Source organism: Alexandromys fortis, unplaced genomic scaffold, assembly GCF_014885135.2.
Source record: "Alexandromys fortis isolate MF-2015 unplaced genomic scaffold, M_Fortis_MF-2015_v1.1 scaffold_75, whole genome shotgun sequence".
NCBI classification, from domain to species: Eukaryota; Metazoa; Chordata; class Mammalia; order Rodentia; family Cricetidae; genus Alexandromys; species Alexandromys fortis.
The window spans coordinates 2,357,845-2,374,044 of NW_026067956.1; the positions used below are offsets into that span (position 1 = coordinate 2,357,845).

The 16,200-nt window shown below is 50.1% G+C and overlaps 1 protein-coding gene across 3 annotated transcripts in view; it reads left to right on the plus strand.

Annotated features, from left to right (window-relative positions):
• The window catches only part of Msra (methionine sulfoxide reductase A), a 314,205-nt gene extending 298,873 nt beyond the window's left edge, over positions 1-15,332 (plus strand). For all 3 annotated transcript variants that reach the window (XM_050152201.1, XM_050152200.1, XM_050152199.1), the window contains one exon: positions 14,567-15,332. In XM_050152201.1, coding sequence (XP_050008158.1) covers positions 14,567-14,731 — 165 coding nt within the window. In that variant the 3' untranslated portion in view covers positions 14,732-15,332. The remainder of the gene's footprint in view (positions 1-14,566) is intronic.
• The last annotated feature ends 868 nt before the right edge of the window (positions 15,333-16,200 follow it).

A 16,200-nucleotide genomic window follows, 5' to 3' on the forward strand; every position in this document is an offset into this window, starting at 1 on the left:
ACAATTCCCTTGGTGTGGCAGTCCATGGGCTCAGAAAGACCATAGCATCATGGGCTGTCTGGAGACTGCTGCCAGAACTGAATCCCCAGAATATCTTCCTTTAAACACATGATTTAATTTCTTAGGGGGTGGGGGGGGCAGGGAGTAACCCTGAGAGGAAAACTTCTCTTGCCCCTTTACAGGAGAGAAAGTGGGTCTCAAGGTCAGGTGCCCAAGGCTACGTGGTTTGGCCAAGCTCAGGCTGGCTCAAAAGCAGCCTCTGTCCACTTGAGCACTGCCGAGGATGGGATAGGGAATTTTTGACACCTACAGATACACAGCGTCTCTGAAACGCATCATGCCTTCGCAAGAACTCTAACGAACACGGGTTTTATTGTCTTAGCCGGAAGGCATACCAATTATATGCAAATGATGTAATTAGCTTCTGTTCTAGCTCTCTTCTCTGAAGGGATTTCCAGTTCTTCTGAACACTGAAGAAAACAACAATTCTGTTTTGTCAAAGAACACTCGTTGCCTGTTTTGAGTTCTCGCCCCTAATACACGCTTTCTTCCTCCCTCCCTCCCTCCCTCCCTCCCTCCCTCCCTCCCTCCCTCCCTCCATTCCAAATTCTCTCCTTCCTTCTCTCCCCTTTCCTCCTCTCAAAAAAAATTAAATTAAGATTAAATTTTTTACAAAAAATCTAGAGTCTAGGCAGATGGCTCAGTAGTAAAGGTGCTTGCCATGCAAGCTGGAAGGCCTGAGTTTGCTACCCGGAGCCATGCAAAGAGCCAGGCATGGTGGCACACTCTTACAATAGCAGTCTGGGAAGGCGGAGCCAGGAGGGGCCCTGGGTTTACTGACCAGCCTGCACAGCCTACTAGGCGGACTCTGGGTTTAGGGAGAGACCTGTCTCAAAACTGAGAGAACAGAGGAAAATGGCTGTCACCAACCACCAGCCTCCACAAAAGAGGCTCACGAACACATTAGCATAGCTATGTACACCCAGAGAAATGGAAATATAAGTAAAAGTAAATCCCCCATACTTCATTGCTGAGAAGCCTAGACAGACAGCAGGAGACCTAGGTATCCGACCTCCACACATGCTTTCCGAATCTTCTAGTGAGGTCTGTATGGGGAGGATGTTATTGTCTAAAGCAGAGAGCAGCAGCCACAGCCTCACAATCTTGCAGACAAACAGGCGTGCTCTGCGCGTTCACGCCAGGGACCGCGCATTCACAGGGGCGCCGCCCGCCCACGCCACTGGCCTCAGCTTTCCGAGAGACCGACCAAGCTGCTGATGGTCATCTTCTTTCTCAGCCGTGCCGAGATCGGAAGCCCAGCAGCTGTACATCTTAAATGTGTTTTCTCTTATCGCTCACGTATTAATTGACAGTCCTATTTTTGGTTTCCTTGGGTAATGATTTAGAGGTCCAAGCCTTTCATTCTGGGCCCTGGCCAGTGCAGTGTAAAGTTATTCCAATCACAGCTCATGGGGGAATCTCTGCATGCAAGCTGGCCAGGCTGTTGCGATGGGCAGATGGACCCTCGCCCAGGGCAGAGGAAGTCTCAAGGGAGGTTTTAATTCCTTCATATGGAAACGAGCACATTTTTTTTGTCTCAATCAGTGAATTTAAAAAAAAAATTAAGGGACCAAGTTTCATTTTTTTATTTTAGCTTGGCATAGGAGAATGTTAAGAAGTTGCAATTGCTTTTCACGCACATTGCCACTGAAAGTTGATTCTGTGTGTTCCAGAATATTTCCCCAGCAGTTCTGCAGATAGGGAATTGTAGCACCATTAAATAAAGCATGTATCAGCACCTCTGGGCAGGGGTGTGTATGCACTGTACCCTGCATGATTTTCTCTGAACTTGGTCTTCACTGCGTTCCGTATCTGCTGTACAGAAATGCCGCCTGAAGACTGCACAGGCCTTTCAGCCTTCTGATGGAGGCTGCGTTCCTCAGAGCACAGACATCTTAGACAATGACCGTGCTTAGCAACATTTTGACTCTTCATGAAGGAGAAATTTACTGGTAACAATAAACAGACTTTATAAAAAAATAATGGCATAGTTTTTGATAACTTATGGAAACATGTGTTTGGTTTTCCACTCAAAAATTCTCAAGTATATCTTAATTAAATCTCTAACCCACACCTATTAAAAAAAACAAGTTTCTGAGTTTCTGGGACTATAAATTGGTCAAGTCTGGTTCCCTGACATTATGAGTATAGTTGAAGAGGGACAGAAAAAATTTCCCCCTCTCCTCCCCCCCCTCTCTCTGTGTGTGTGTGTGTGTCCATTTCTGTGTGTGTGTTTGTGTGCATGTAGGCAGATAGATGTATATACAGATAGAGATTTTATGCACAACAGAAACATTGTATTGTAGCTATAGAAGCAGGGAGCTCGATAGGACCGTACTAGAGTCTTCGGGCCAGATGTTATGCATGGATATAACATACAACTTTAGAATAGACCTAGAGCTGTCAAAAGGTCAACAGTGAAAGCCAACCAAGTAAACCAAGCAGTTACAAAATGGTCAAAAGCCAAGTGTGGTGGTGCATACCTTTAATTCCAGCAGAGGCAGGTGGGTTTCTGAGTTCAAGGCCAGCCTAGTCTACAGTGAGTTCCAAGAAAGCCACAGTTACACAGAGTAACACTGACTTGAGAAAGAGGAAGGAAGGAAGGAAGGAAGGAAGGAAGGAAGGAAGGAAGGAAGGAAGGAAGGAAGGAGCTGAGAGAGCTGGAGAGAGGCACAAGGGCCTGAGTTTGATCCCTCATTAAAAATGCTAGACATGATGATGACATTTGTAATAAATACCAGAGAAAGATGGGTCCCTCGGTCTCACTGGATAGCCAACCTAGACTCCTGGTAAGTTCTAGGCTAACAAGAAAACCCTGTATCTTAATTTAAAAAAAAAAAAAGCCTGCAGAGTGACATGCAAGGCTGTCCTCTGACCTCCACATGTATGTGCACACACAGACGCATGTGCACCTGGACACACCCATGCACACTCACACAAATATTAGAGAAGACAGCTCACCTAAGAAAGTATACAAAGGGTAAAGAGTAAAGATGTGTCCAAAATTGTTATTAAGAAAAAGAAAACGAAAGCTAACTTGGTGTTTCCTGTCTCCCAGTTAGAATGAATATGTTCGTAATTCTGACAGTTCCCAGGGCAAGCATAAGAGCCAGGGTCACTCGCGAACATTCTAGGTTTGGTCCAACTAGAACCACCGATCAGGAGAACCACTGGGGGACTTTTTACCCCACTGGGTACACATTCACATCACTGGTTCAGAAGACTCACCCACATTTCCACCCAAGAGAAAAACGGCGTGTGCTCCCAAATACTTGTGGCAGCATCTTTCATTGTAACCACCCATACTGTAGAGAACGGAAAAGGGCAAGCGGCCTGAAGACACAGACACCTAAAGAGGCGCTATTGGGTTCTGGAGACGAGTCCAGAGTGCAATGCTTTAGCGTGTCTGCGCTTTGGAATTGAAGATATTCAGAGGTGTGGATGCTGCCTCAGAAGCAAGGACTCTCTAACCTTCTTTTGTCCCCACCCCAGGCACCCAGGGAGGGGCTGTCTCTGAAGTTCCCTCACCAGAGGGAGGAAAGTTCTTGCAAAAGAAATGTCATTCTCTTAAGCCCCCTTCCTAGGAATCTCATCAAAGAGCAGGAAAGATTAGCCACTGGCAAAGAGACTCAAAGTCCCCAGCCCAGACAGACTTTGATCTGCTCTTCTGAGGGTATCTCCGAGAGGTCACCCAAAGACTTTATCTCAGTCAGAAGTTAACTTTGTTCAAGGTGCAATGCTGTCCCTCACTGTGCTCTAACCTGCCTCCCCAAGAGAGGAACTTTGTCCCGGGCCATAGTGTGCTCCTGGGTCTTAGTCGTTTCTCCGAAGACTCATTTTAGCCTTCTAAATTAGCCAACACCCCAGTACCAGCTCCGGTTCCCTCTGGGAAGACTCCATCCACCTTCCTGCCCTTCTCTGAGTTTCTGTCTTTGCAGCACTTCCATGAGCATGCGTGTGTGGATGGAAACTGTTCACCTTCCTTTCCTGACACAATGCTTGGTGTCCGTGGAGGGGAGCTTCCCCCTTGACCCCAAGTCGAGGACAGAGCAGGGGAATGGTAGAGTTGGAAATCCAGCACGGACGGCACATAGATAGAAATAGCACAGAGGTAGAAGGCTCACGGCTTCTAAACACCCAGGCAGAGACCAGTCATGGGCCACAGGGAGAGGGGTTGCGACTGAAGAGTGCCCCTAAAATAAACAGGGTGGATTCACTGTGGAGGGACCCGATTTTAGAGTTCTCAGGTTGTATCTCAATTACTCTTCTTGTTGCTGTGGCCGTGTCACCAAGTATCTGACTAGAAGTAATTTAAAGAAGAAAGAAGGGTTTGTTCTAGCTACAGTACCAGGAAGGGAGTACCTATGGTCCACCACGAAGCGGGAGGAGGTCTCAGCGAATAAGATCAGGAGGCTGCTGATGGCATTCTTTCCAAAGTCATGTATAAAGAAGTGAACAGGAAGTGGGGCTGGGTAGGCAAAACTCAAGGTCCATCCTCAGTGAGCCGCTTCCTCCAGCCGGGCTCCGCCTCTTATTTCACAGCCTTCCCAAATGGTGCCTCCAGCTGGGAACCAAGTGTTCAGACATTTTACTTTCAGATCACAACACATGGCTTCACATGTCCATTTTGCAGAAGACATTTACGAGACAAACATTGAGGTAGAGCTTACTAAGTATGACTTTAACCTGACTATTGCAAACATGCTGAAAAGAAACCAAGTCTGAAGAGCTAAAGGAAAACATGGAAACAATAGCTCATCAAAGAGGAAGAGACGGAAATTATAAAGTAGTTGGGATGGTGGCAAACCCCTTTAATCCCAACACTCAAGAGGCAGAGGTAGGCAGATCTCTGCAAGTTTGAGACCAGCCTGGTCTACAGAATGAATTCTAAGACAGCAAAGGTAATGTATTGAGACCCTGTCTCAAAAGTAAAGAGAAAAAAGAAAACAAAACAAAGAACCAAATGGATATTTTGGAAGTAAGTAGAACCAGGTGAAGAGTCCAAGCTTCAACCTTCAATGCAAAACTTCTCTCGAAGGAGAGGCCGAGGTGGCAAGAGAAAAGAGTGACCTAAAAGTCAAGTCAACAGAGAATTTCTAGCCAAAGATTCAAAAAGAAGCAAGAATGGACAAAGATGGTTGCATGGCTCTAAGAATAGTCAGCTTCCCATCAAAGTGGCAAAATACCAGAGAGATTCCAGCTGAAATACTGCAGATTTATTCTGGTTCATGGTTTCAGAGTTTTCAGTCGGGTCTGGTTGGTCTATTGCTTTGGGCCACTGGCACATGATGTCCAGGAAGGAAAAATAAAATAAAAGGAAGAGGCTGTCACCCTGTCCAGGGTAATCTGTCAATGGCCTGAGCTCCTCCCAGTAGATCCTGCCTTCTAAAGGTTCCGCCTGGTCCATAGCCCTCTAGGCTGAGGACCAGGCCTTCAACCTAAAATCTTTGGAGACTATTCAAGATGTAAACTATAGCAGTACTAACTGAATTGTAAGCTCTAGGGTTTTGGAAGACATGAGTCAGAGAAGGTTGACAGAGGGTTTCTCCATGTTTAACTGTCTGACTTCATACTTAGGGAAAACAAAAACCCTGGTGGGTAGCAGCAAAGGGTCTTTAACTGTCCTGTGACCCGAGACCCTCCTCACTTTACTACCGAAAGTTCTGAATCCCGGGAACGCCACCAAGGCCTGTGAACAACCGGCACAGTTGGCCAGTGTGTACTGTACAAACTGGGACCTGTCCTGGAATTGCCGAGATTCTAATGTGAGCATGAGACAGAGTGCAGAAAAGCTCCCAGTTTTGCTGAGCTTGGTGCTCTTAGCTGCCAGGCGCTCTTAGCTCTGGCAGCGGCCATGTTGCTTTGAGTCCTTTTCTATTCAGTCTCTTGGGATGAAGGATCTTTCCTTTCAATGAAATCTGCATTTCATCCCCAAGGTGAAAACCGGTGTCCTTGGCTCTTCTGAGAAAATGAGAAGTGGGTTCTTTTGTGTAATGAGTGCCAGGAACACACAGAAACAGAGGTTGTTCTTAATTGACTGCAGATATGGAAAAGCAGACCATAACCCCTAAAGATACATAAAGCGGAAGGAAGGAGGGGAGGGAGGGTATGCACGCGCACACACACACACACACACACACACAGAGAGAGAGAAAGAGAGAGAGAGAGAGAGAGAGAGAGAGAGAGAGAGAGAGGTGAGGGGGCAGTTCACACACAACTGAAAGCCACAGAAGGAAACTTGACTCAGGGATGAAGTCATTTGAATTCCTTGTGACAACCAGCAGATGTCAATGGCAGATCAAATCCAGAGAGGTCTTCAACCTTTGATCCCACGGTTGCTGCGACGGGTTAGAGATGGTAGTGCACAGCCTGTAAGCCCCCCACCATCCGTCTCTGAGCCTTGTCCTCTGCCACCCAGCAGGAGGACACTCCTTTTCAGGCCCAGAGCTTAGATAGAGAAGGGGCTGAGAACATCTTGATCCCCCAGGAAGATTTGGCATTTGGAAGGGGTGGAGAGCTACAGCCCTGGGAAACACAAGAGGGCCACCCTCTTCCTCTGGGTCCCCACTTTAGTTCAGTCACTTATAGACCTTGATGCAGACAAGCAGGGAGCCCCTTGGCCTGAGTTCGGGTGACCCCTTTGCTCCTGCGGCATGCTCCTTCATGCCACTGTGTTGTAGGGAGGTGGGAGAGCTCAGGACAGCTCTGGGTACTCAGGTGGGCTTGTGGAAATAGACTGGCAGACCTGCTACCTCTAGGGCAATCTCCTCTACTTTCCCAGGCCTTCTTCTGGGGCTCCTGGGCCAACCCATTTCCTGTTTTTCCTCCATAGCCCAGGGCTTGCCTTCCTCCTGCTTCTAGATCTTCCAGAACATGGTAAACACATGATCACCGCCCCCGCCTCACCTTCCTTGCATTTGATGTAACATTCTTCCTATCCAGGGGGGCCCTTCATGCCATCAGGGCTGCCACACCTATCAGAGTCCAAGTTCAGTCCTCCTTCTATGACGCATCCTCCAACCTGGATGATCCTCTCCTACCCCCATACCCCCGGGGATATTCTTTGTATCTCAGATGTTTGGAACTTGCCCTCTGCCTCAAGGTACATATCCATGGTCATGGGACTCCGACCTGATGCACAGGTCACCCAGAAGATGAGGTGGGGACTTAGATATTGTGGGGGATGTTGGGACTAATGAGTCCTGGCCTTCAGCTGCTCTTCCCTGCTAGAACCTTCTAATTGAAGTTACTAGAAGCTGTGCCTAGTTTAGAGGATCAGAGGACGGGATTTTCACCTGTTGGCCATTGACTGCAGTGTATTTAAGCCTCCATGGTGCTATTAAAGAGGGGCTTTTGGTACCAGTGATTGAAGGTATGTGTGTCAGTCTGTCTCTACATGAGTATTCTCAACCTCCAGCCCCTTCCCCCACCCCCAAGCTTCGCAAACTGGGGTCTAGGGCATAGAGCACAGACTGCTCCCCAAGCGGTGCACGGCAGGGGGCCATCCTGGGTGGAATTACGAACCTGCCCCAGCAAGCTCTCAGATCTCAGCACTCTGTTTTGTTGTACTTCAGCTAGTAAGTGGTAGTCTTAATCTTGCCTTCATCAGATGGTCCAATGCCTTTCTAACCAAGGGACTTTGTCTTTCTTGGTCCTGCATCCTACACCTAGCACAGTCTGGGACAGTAACAAGGCTCTGTAGCTACCGGCAACCCCAAGGGCCCTCAAGTGCAGGTCATCAGTTGTCCTACTGTGACCACACCCATTGCTTGCAGCCATTGCACCACAACCGCTATGCAGCCAGCTAAGTGAAGCTAGAGAGCAAAAGCTAATTTACAGAGAGAACCAGGCGCTGCTGTCTTCCCCAGCACTTTCAGCGGCTCTCCTGCTGGGGAAGACTAGAGCGGAGGCAAGTACCCTGAGGGAACTGCTCCCCACATGTCTCCACCCAGGCCCCCGCATGTGGAGCTGGCCCTAGCAGTGACCACTGCTGGTCACTGTGGCAAAGGGGAAGAAAGAGTCCCTGCTGCTACAGGTTCCACCTGGGAACCAGAAGTCACTTTGCCTCGCAGTTCATTGGTCAATGCACGTATCACGGGCAGCCTGAGTTCAGAAGCAGGGTGAGGGGTTTGGAAGACCCCTGTCACTGTCTGCCATACTCCTCCCCAAGGGCAGAGTTTCTCAGGTTGTCCCTGCCTCATGGGCCCCTCCAGGTCATTTTTCTGTGTATATGTGTGTCTGTGTGTGCGGGCATACATGTGGAAGCCAGAGGACACAGCCTTGAGTATCATTTCTTGGGTGCCATGCATCTTGGGATTTGAGACAAGGTCTCTGGCTGGTTTGGAGCTCACCAAGTAAGCGTGGCTGGCTAGCCAGGGAGCTCCCGAGATCCATCCGTCTTACCTCCTCAATGCCTGCACGACAGGATGGGCCACTACATTGGACTTTCTCACGTGGGTTCAGGGATTCAGGTCCTCGTGCTTATGTGGTAGTAGGGCACGTTGCCAACAGCTATCTCCCCGGACCCCTGGTAATCATTTTTAAATGCAGATTCCAATTCAGTAGGTCTGGCAGAGGCACACATGTAGGATTTGAGCAAGCTGGGGCCACAGTCCACACGCTGGTCTTCAGATCCTCTCTGGCTAAGCAAACAGCTGTGATCCTTCCCTCCTCTTCCCTCCGTGCGGGGACAGAGCTCAGCCCATAGTATCTGTGCTTGGCTTTGCCAGTCAAGGGGTCAGGAGACTCTGGAGTCACCTCAAGGTTGCAGAGGACAGAGGAATCGTCATGAAAGCCAGTTAACTGCGAATCTGGGGAAGGGCACCGCACAAGAATGCAGCATGTTCTCAGAAGCCAAGTCCTCTGGAGATTGGCAAAGACGGGCCTTAGATTTGAGACAAAATTAGATGTAAATGTGTCACCTCCTTCTCTGCTCCCCACACTGAGGGCTCAAAAGGCAGAGAAGGGTCGGTGTACCCTAACTCAGCCTTGCCTGGATATTGGCAGTTTCCTGTCACTGCCTGTGATCTTGGGGACCTGTCCTTGCATTTGCCATGGCGATTGCTTGACTCACGCACAGGGCCACCCTTCTGGTGTACTCCCTGTCCCTGCAAAGCAGTCGCCCTCCTGTGGCTGCACCGCTGGTAATCAAGCCTTCTCTCTAACCGGCTGGCCTTCCTGCTCCGTGCCACACTGTCCCACAGTCGTGCAGACCCCTCTGCAGAGAGAGGACAGAGGCTGCTTGGCTTGTTTCTAGCAGTTTGGCTGGAAAGACGCTCTGACTGCTTCAGAACCTCCAGACATCTTTTCTCTGTGTGTGGCATGTACGTGAGCTCCCCTTATGTGGTGTCGTGCATGCATGTGTGCCTGGAGATGACATCGGGTGCCTTTTTCAACCACTCTCCACTTTATTCATTGAAATAGAGTCTCCTGGTTGAATCCGGATGCGGCACTCAGCTACTCTCGCTAGTCATTTTGCTCCAGGATCCTGTCTTTCTCCCGAGCGCTAGCATCACAGGTTCTGGGATCAGAACAGTGGTCCTCACGCCATGTGGCAAGTGCTTTATCCACCAATCCATCTCCCAACTCTGCTCTTCAGACATTCTGATGTGTGGCGTTCTGATCTCCTGGAAGCCACCTGGAGACGAATATTATTGACTGGGGCATTGACTTTGCTAAGCTTAAGCGTGTGTATGCGTGTGTGTATGTGTCTGTCTGTCTGCCTGTCTTCCTGTCTTGTGTGTGTGTCCCTCTGTGTGTCTGTCTGTTGGCCTTGTGTATGTGTGTCTTTCTGAGTCTCTGTGTGTGTGTCTGTGCGTTTGTGTGTCAGTCTATCTTGTATGTGTGTCCCTTTGTATGTCTGTCTGTCTTGTGTGTGTATGTTTCTGAGTGTGTGTATGTGTGTTTGAGTCTCTGTCTGTGTATGAATCTCCATGTGTGTCTGTTTGTGTGCATGCCTGCCTGCCCCCCCCCCCGTGTGTGTGTGTGTATGTGAAGGATACACCATAGCACAGATTTCAGTAGAAGTGAACCTGAAAGAAAGCAAAGCCAAGGATCTCTAGGTCCAGAGGGGGAAGGAAGAAGGGAGTCAGTCAGGTAGTGTACCTGGTATGAGCGAGCTCCCTGCGCCACCAGAAGAGTCGAGCCTCCCACCTCCCTCTGCTAAGCAGAGAGGTCAGCCTCCTAGAAACCAGAACCCAATTTCCTATGGACGTGGGATCACAAATTGAACTTCTGTTCTAGAAAGCTGGTTTTATGCTATTAAAATGTTTATGTGTATACTTACTGGATGGATGGATGGATAGATAGATAGATAGATAGATAGATAGATAGATAGATAGATAGATAGATAGATATTACAAATAATGACATAAAAATCTAACACTTAAGCCTAAATCCTTTTGGTCAGCAGAGATGAGTTTGGATCTAACTTCATGCTTTCTTCAATAATAGAAAGGCGAGGAGGTTTGAATCCCAGGTTCTCTCTCTCTCTCTCTCTCTCTCTCTCTCTCTCTCTCTCTCTCTCTCTCTCTCTCTCTCTCTCTCTCTCTCTCTCTCTCTCTCTCTCTCTCTCTCTCTCTCTCTTTCCTGGTGAGTCTCCTCAGAGCCAGGGCATCTGCTTCTCCTCCTAAGCACCTCAGACTGTGAGGAGGATTAGGGTCATCTGTTTGGAAAACGCTTGTCAGTGATTGGATGAGCCTGCATGTTCGAGGTCAGAGCTGGCTCTGGGGCTGGGCTTATTTCTAGCTGGGCCTGCTGCTACTCCACATGGCCTGAGCTGAGGGGTCTCTGGTCTGCTTTCCTGGGGATGGAGGAGCGGGTGGTTTTCATGCAGTGGCCCGGGTATCCTGGGCACTTGGGGAATGCCGGTGACTAATGCTGAGTTGATTGGAATGCGGCAGTAAACAGAATAAGCATACGTATTTGTTAATTTTATTAACCAGCAGGCCTTGAAGGTCAGCTGTGCCTCTGCTGGACACTTCCTTACCTCTGTGGTACTCACAGGTGCGGCTGGGGCTGAGGCCATCTGTCTGGGCCTGAGGTCACTGGGGTCGCCTGTGCCTAGAGATCTCTTCAGATACAGAGGAGGGGAGTACGTGGAGGGGGGTCGATGAAAACCCTTCAGGAGGCTGAGGGGTGGGCTGGCTTTTTCCCAGGGTGAAGACTCCTCGGCAGGGCCACACACTTCCTGTGTCTCTTCATCCCCTCAGGAGAGCAGTGAGCCTGGCACAGGGCCAACTGGACAGACAGGAAAACCTCTTCCAGTGGGACCCACGAGAGAAGGAAGGCCTGGGAGGTGCCCTGGGCCGCAGCAGAAAGGGGAGCAGGAAGGCTTGTAGCAAAAGCAGCACCCATGCCTTCCTGCCTGGTGTCACTCCAACTGGGGCTTTTAGTTAGATTTACCCCCCTTACAACATACATATGCATACAAACACCAACAAAAAGGGAGGGAAGGGGAGGGGAAGGGAGGGGAGACACTTGAGCTGCTAAGACTTATCAGAGTCAGAGAGGGAAGGGACTGGTCCAGCCAGATGACACCCTCCTCCTGAGAACTGGTCCTGGCAGAGACCAGTGGCCGAGGAAGAGCTGCACCTGGTGACCCAGGCTGGGGCTGCCTAAGTGTCAGGAACAGGGGTTTGTTCATCACAGGAGCATCATGCCTGGCAGGTTTGAGCCAACCTCGTCAGTCTTTCTGGCCAGGACTCATTTCAGTGCCCGAAGGAGGGTCCAGTCTTGTGGGGTGGGTGGGGTTCAGGAAAGGGAGCTGACCAGGCAGTCTGTCTCCTGATAGTTCCCTATTGCTTCCAAGAGGTTTTAAGAGTGAAGCTCCTGCCATCTTGTGGCCGAAACTGGTACTGCCTGAGCCCCGGTCAGGATGTCTTTCCCCTTCTCCCCAGTACTGCCAGCCCTAGGTGGGAAGGGTAGCCTATGAGAACAGGAGGCTTCAGAGAGGTCTCTCCTCACAGTCCAGCCTCAACGAGCTTCTGGAAGGTTCCGAGTTTGGGATGGCCATTGGTTCATACCAGGGCCATCATCTGTGAAAGAGAGGCTGTGGGTGGGCAGTAGGAGGAGCCATGCCCTGTTCACCTTCCCAAGAGCAGACCCACCCAAAGGAGGCAAAGAACAGACACATGGGTGACCTGGGAAGGGGGAGGGAACAGAAAATTTCCTACCCCCACCCCTCGATCACACCGTGGCAGTATAATTGAGGCCCAAACAGGAGTCCCCTTCCCAGAACATGAAGCCCATATGGACAGGGAGGTTCAGGGGGAGGGGCAGACACCTCCACAGTGAGAGCACAGAGCTCTCTGAGGGCAAAGGCGTGTGTGTGTGTCTGGGCGGAGACCAGGAAGGTGTGGATGTATGTAACTTGCTCAGGCCTTTGACTCAAGTGTGTAGACATAGCCACAGAAGGCAAAATCGTCATAATCACAGAGATCTGATCCCCTTTGCTTGCCCTGGGGGCCAAGAATTCAAACTCTGAACTTGGCTTTTTCTTTCTGCAAGCTCTCTGTCACCTGGAGCCAACAGCGTATTCACGGCTCCGGGCTGCCCTTTACTGCCATATTCCATCCTTACCGCCACCCTGTGTCCCAGAGCCAGCTGCACGGCCAGATGCTGGTGGTGGTTTGATGGCCTGTTATCACTGCACACCCAGGACACGGGCCCATCCTCCTTGCAGTGAGGTCACCCTGACTAGAGTCACCATGCCAGCAGCCCAAACGTTCATCCTCCCGAGGCTCTGGTACCAGCAAACGAGCTAGCAGGGGTTCTAGCATGGACCAGAGAACTCTCAAGGAAGATCAGAGATGGCGTTCACAGAGGGAATTGGGTGTTCATGGACTCCTTTGAAGGCAGTTAGAGCAGAGACCTGGCAAAGTTCGACATTTCTAGCATTTGGAGTCATTCCCGAACTCCAGAAACTTACTGCCTTGAAGCCTCAACAAAAAGTCCCTCCGAGGTGGCCAGGAGGACCTGTGGCAGAGTCACAGGGGAGCTCTCTGCAAATGCCCATACCCATCTGAAGGACCTTGCAAATCTCTGCCATTCTTTGTGCCAGCCACTAGATTCTACTTTGGTTTCTCCCACGAGTGGGACAGGAAGTGGGCGGGTGCTGGCACTAGAACCTGGGCAGTGTGGTCCCCAGGCCACCCAAGCATGTCAGGATTGAGACACGTGATCTCCTACATGCTTTTTATATGGTTGATGACAATTAGACTTTTCTTTGGTGGCTGCTGTGAGCAGGAGAAATTAACACGTGAAGTCTTTGCCCAGCAACGAGCATATAGCAAACTCTCAAAACAAAACAAAACAAAAATCCTGGCTGCCTGTGCATTGTGTGGTCCAGCTGCATGCCTTGACAAGGACCCTGGTCCTCGCTCTCTCCCGGCCTGCTTTTCCAGCACATGCTGAATCTGCCTCCTGGTTAGGGGGACTAAGCAGAGGAAGCCTGAAGCAGTGGGTGACACTGAGAACAGAGGGGAGATCCTCTGCCTGGCAGTTTTGAGGGTTCATCTCCGATACACCAACCGTAGCCCAGCCAGCACCCTCATCAACACACAGGCTTGGATGCTCTGGTCTCGGCACTGAGAGCAAGTTTCTAAGGCCCTGTGTTCCAGTACTTCAGGGCACCTGGCAACAAGATAGAATAGGAGCACAGCTGAAATCCAAAAGGGAAAAGGCACTCTGCAGTCCGCAGGGAGTAATGTCTGTTTCCTAATCCGTCTCCTGCCCCAAATAGCGCCGCTCTCCTCCCTCGGCTTGTGTTGATGTGTTTCCTGCCTGGGGAAGCAGATGCCACCAGGACTTAAACTGGGTCACAGAGGGCTGTGATGGGCTGACTCAGGCCCACAGGTCATGTCCTCTTCTGACTAGGATCTCCAGGTTCCTGCCTGAGAGCTCAGAGCGCAGAATCCAGGAACCATAGAGTCCAACCCTCTTTGTGAAGTGGGAGTGGGTAATGCCTGTCCCCGAGTTGGGGACATAGCCCCAGACTTGCCTGTCTCTCTAGTCCTCTTTTCTCCTGGAAAATCAGGAGCCTCAGGGTCCTGCTGCTATCCTGGGGGAGGTTTGGGGCTGCCTTCCAAAAGTAGGGCTCCTGTCAGTTACGGGGTAGTGGGCAGAACATAAGTCACACAAACAAAAAATTTGACTCGCAGGCTCTAAAGCAGGTCAGGACACTCAGTGCCATGCCTGACAGCCTACGTTCAATCATCAGAGTGCCCATGGTAGGAAGAGAACACCGATGCTCACAGTTGTTCTCTGGCCTCCACACGTGCTATGGTGCATGTGCATGCGTGCACACACATAATAAAGAGAAAATATCTTAAACTCTGATTCACACTCAATTTCAAGTACCAGTCCACCAAGGCAAGTTGGTAAGTACCCATGTAGAATTATCTACCAGGAAAGGGTAGGACCAGCACATGACCTAAGCCAGGTGTCCCCTACTGGCCACGCTCCCTCCTTCTCAGGAGTCCTGAGGTCTTTCCCTCTCTCTCCACAGGTTCTTTCAAAGCACGGCTTTGGCCCCATCACCACCGACATCCGAGAAGGACAAGAGTTCTACTATGCCGAAGACTACCACCAGCAGTACCTGAGCAAGAACCCGGATGGCTACTGCGGCCTTGGGGGTACTGGAGTGTCCTGCCCAGTGGGCATTAAAAAATAATCTCTCTCCCCGAAGTTGGCCCTGGAGGCTCCAGCAAAACCATGGCTGCTGGATGGAACGGTACCGCTGTGATTCACATGAGCCAATTGCTAAAGAGCGCACACCGCACAGGCATCGGCGGGAATCTGGTCACGAGTAGGGTTTGATTTACAGGAAGTGCTATGACAAGCCGACAGATTGTAATTCGTCTTCTGTTCAGCCCGGGTGGGGGTAGAGCATTATATTTTGGTGGCTCATTTGGGATCTAAATGGAGGTAATGAACGCCCCGTGTCCACCTGCTTAAGCTCGAAGGGACGCTACAGGTTCTGAGCAGGGGGAGGGTTGGGAGGGCGTGGGGTACTGGGACTCCTTGGTCTATGCTGATGTACCTCACCCACTCCCCTGTGCTCAGGTGCCTAACTCATTAATTCTGCAGGCTCCGTGAATCATTTGCTATAATGCTTTGCTCAGCTGACCCTAGAAGTGTGTAAGGGGTTGCTCTCCCTCCTCCCTCCTCTTCTGGTAGAGAAAAGACATGAGTGACCTTAATGAAATCTAACATTGTGCTTACAGCTATGGAAAAGCTTGTTCTAATAAAAATCTACACTTTGGTAATAGCAACTGCCTGCTGTGTGTGTGTGTGTGTGTCTTTTCTGGTTCAGGAAGGATATTTGAAGTATTGGAAAGGCACGTTAAGAGCTCAAGGAAGAAAAGAAAAACAAAAACAACAAACCCTCCTGATTATTATCCCCTAAATGGAAAATGATATTACATTTTTTGACAAGCGTGCACCCTCTGACCCTCTTTAGTAACACATAGTCATTTCAAGGTGCCTGCCACGTGTTATGTCAAGGACAGTCTTTGCTCTTGAAGAGAAGAACATTCTCGTCAAGACAAGAAGCCTTCATCATGTAAACAACCGAGTGGGGAAAAGTTAACCTCAGGTCTTGATGCAGGATAGAGCAATACTGACTCTGAGAGTCATGGAGCTGTGTGCAGGGTCGTCCCAGCTAGGTGGCGTCATCGCAGCCCCCATAAGGTGGCAAACTTAAAGTGGAATAGCCTATCACATGCAGCAGTCTGCCAGGAACACACACACATACACACATACACACACACACACACACACACGCAGAATTCAAGGTCAAATGCAGCAACCGATAGCTGTCAGGTCCTCCGTCCTGTGTGCTTCAGCTGATGGGAGGGTTGCTAAGCAGAAGGACCAGAAGTATAAGTGCTCAGGGCAGGGTTGGAGAGACCGAAAGGCCAGCGGGACTTGAGTTTGCAGAGGGAGCTGTGCAAGATAGGCAGAGCTGGCTCAGGGGGGACCACTGAGAAACCCGAGAATGAGTCTTTGCTGACTGGAACACTAGGCAGTTCTGGCTTCCCTCTGGCTCTTAACTGGGGCACAGCGAGTGGGGGTTACTGGCCCATGAGGGCACAAACTTGGCTGGGGGCGGGTGCATGTTCCTAGTCTCACTGTGGAGAT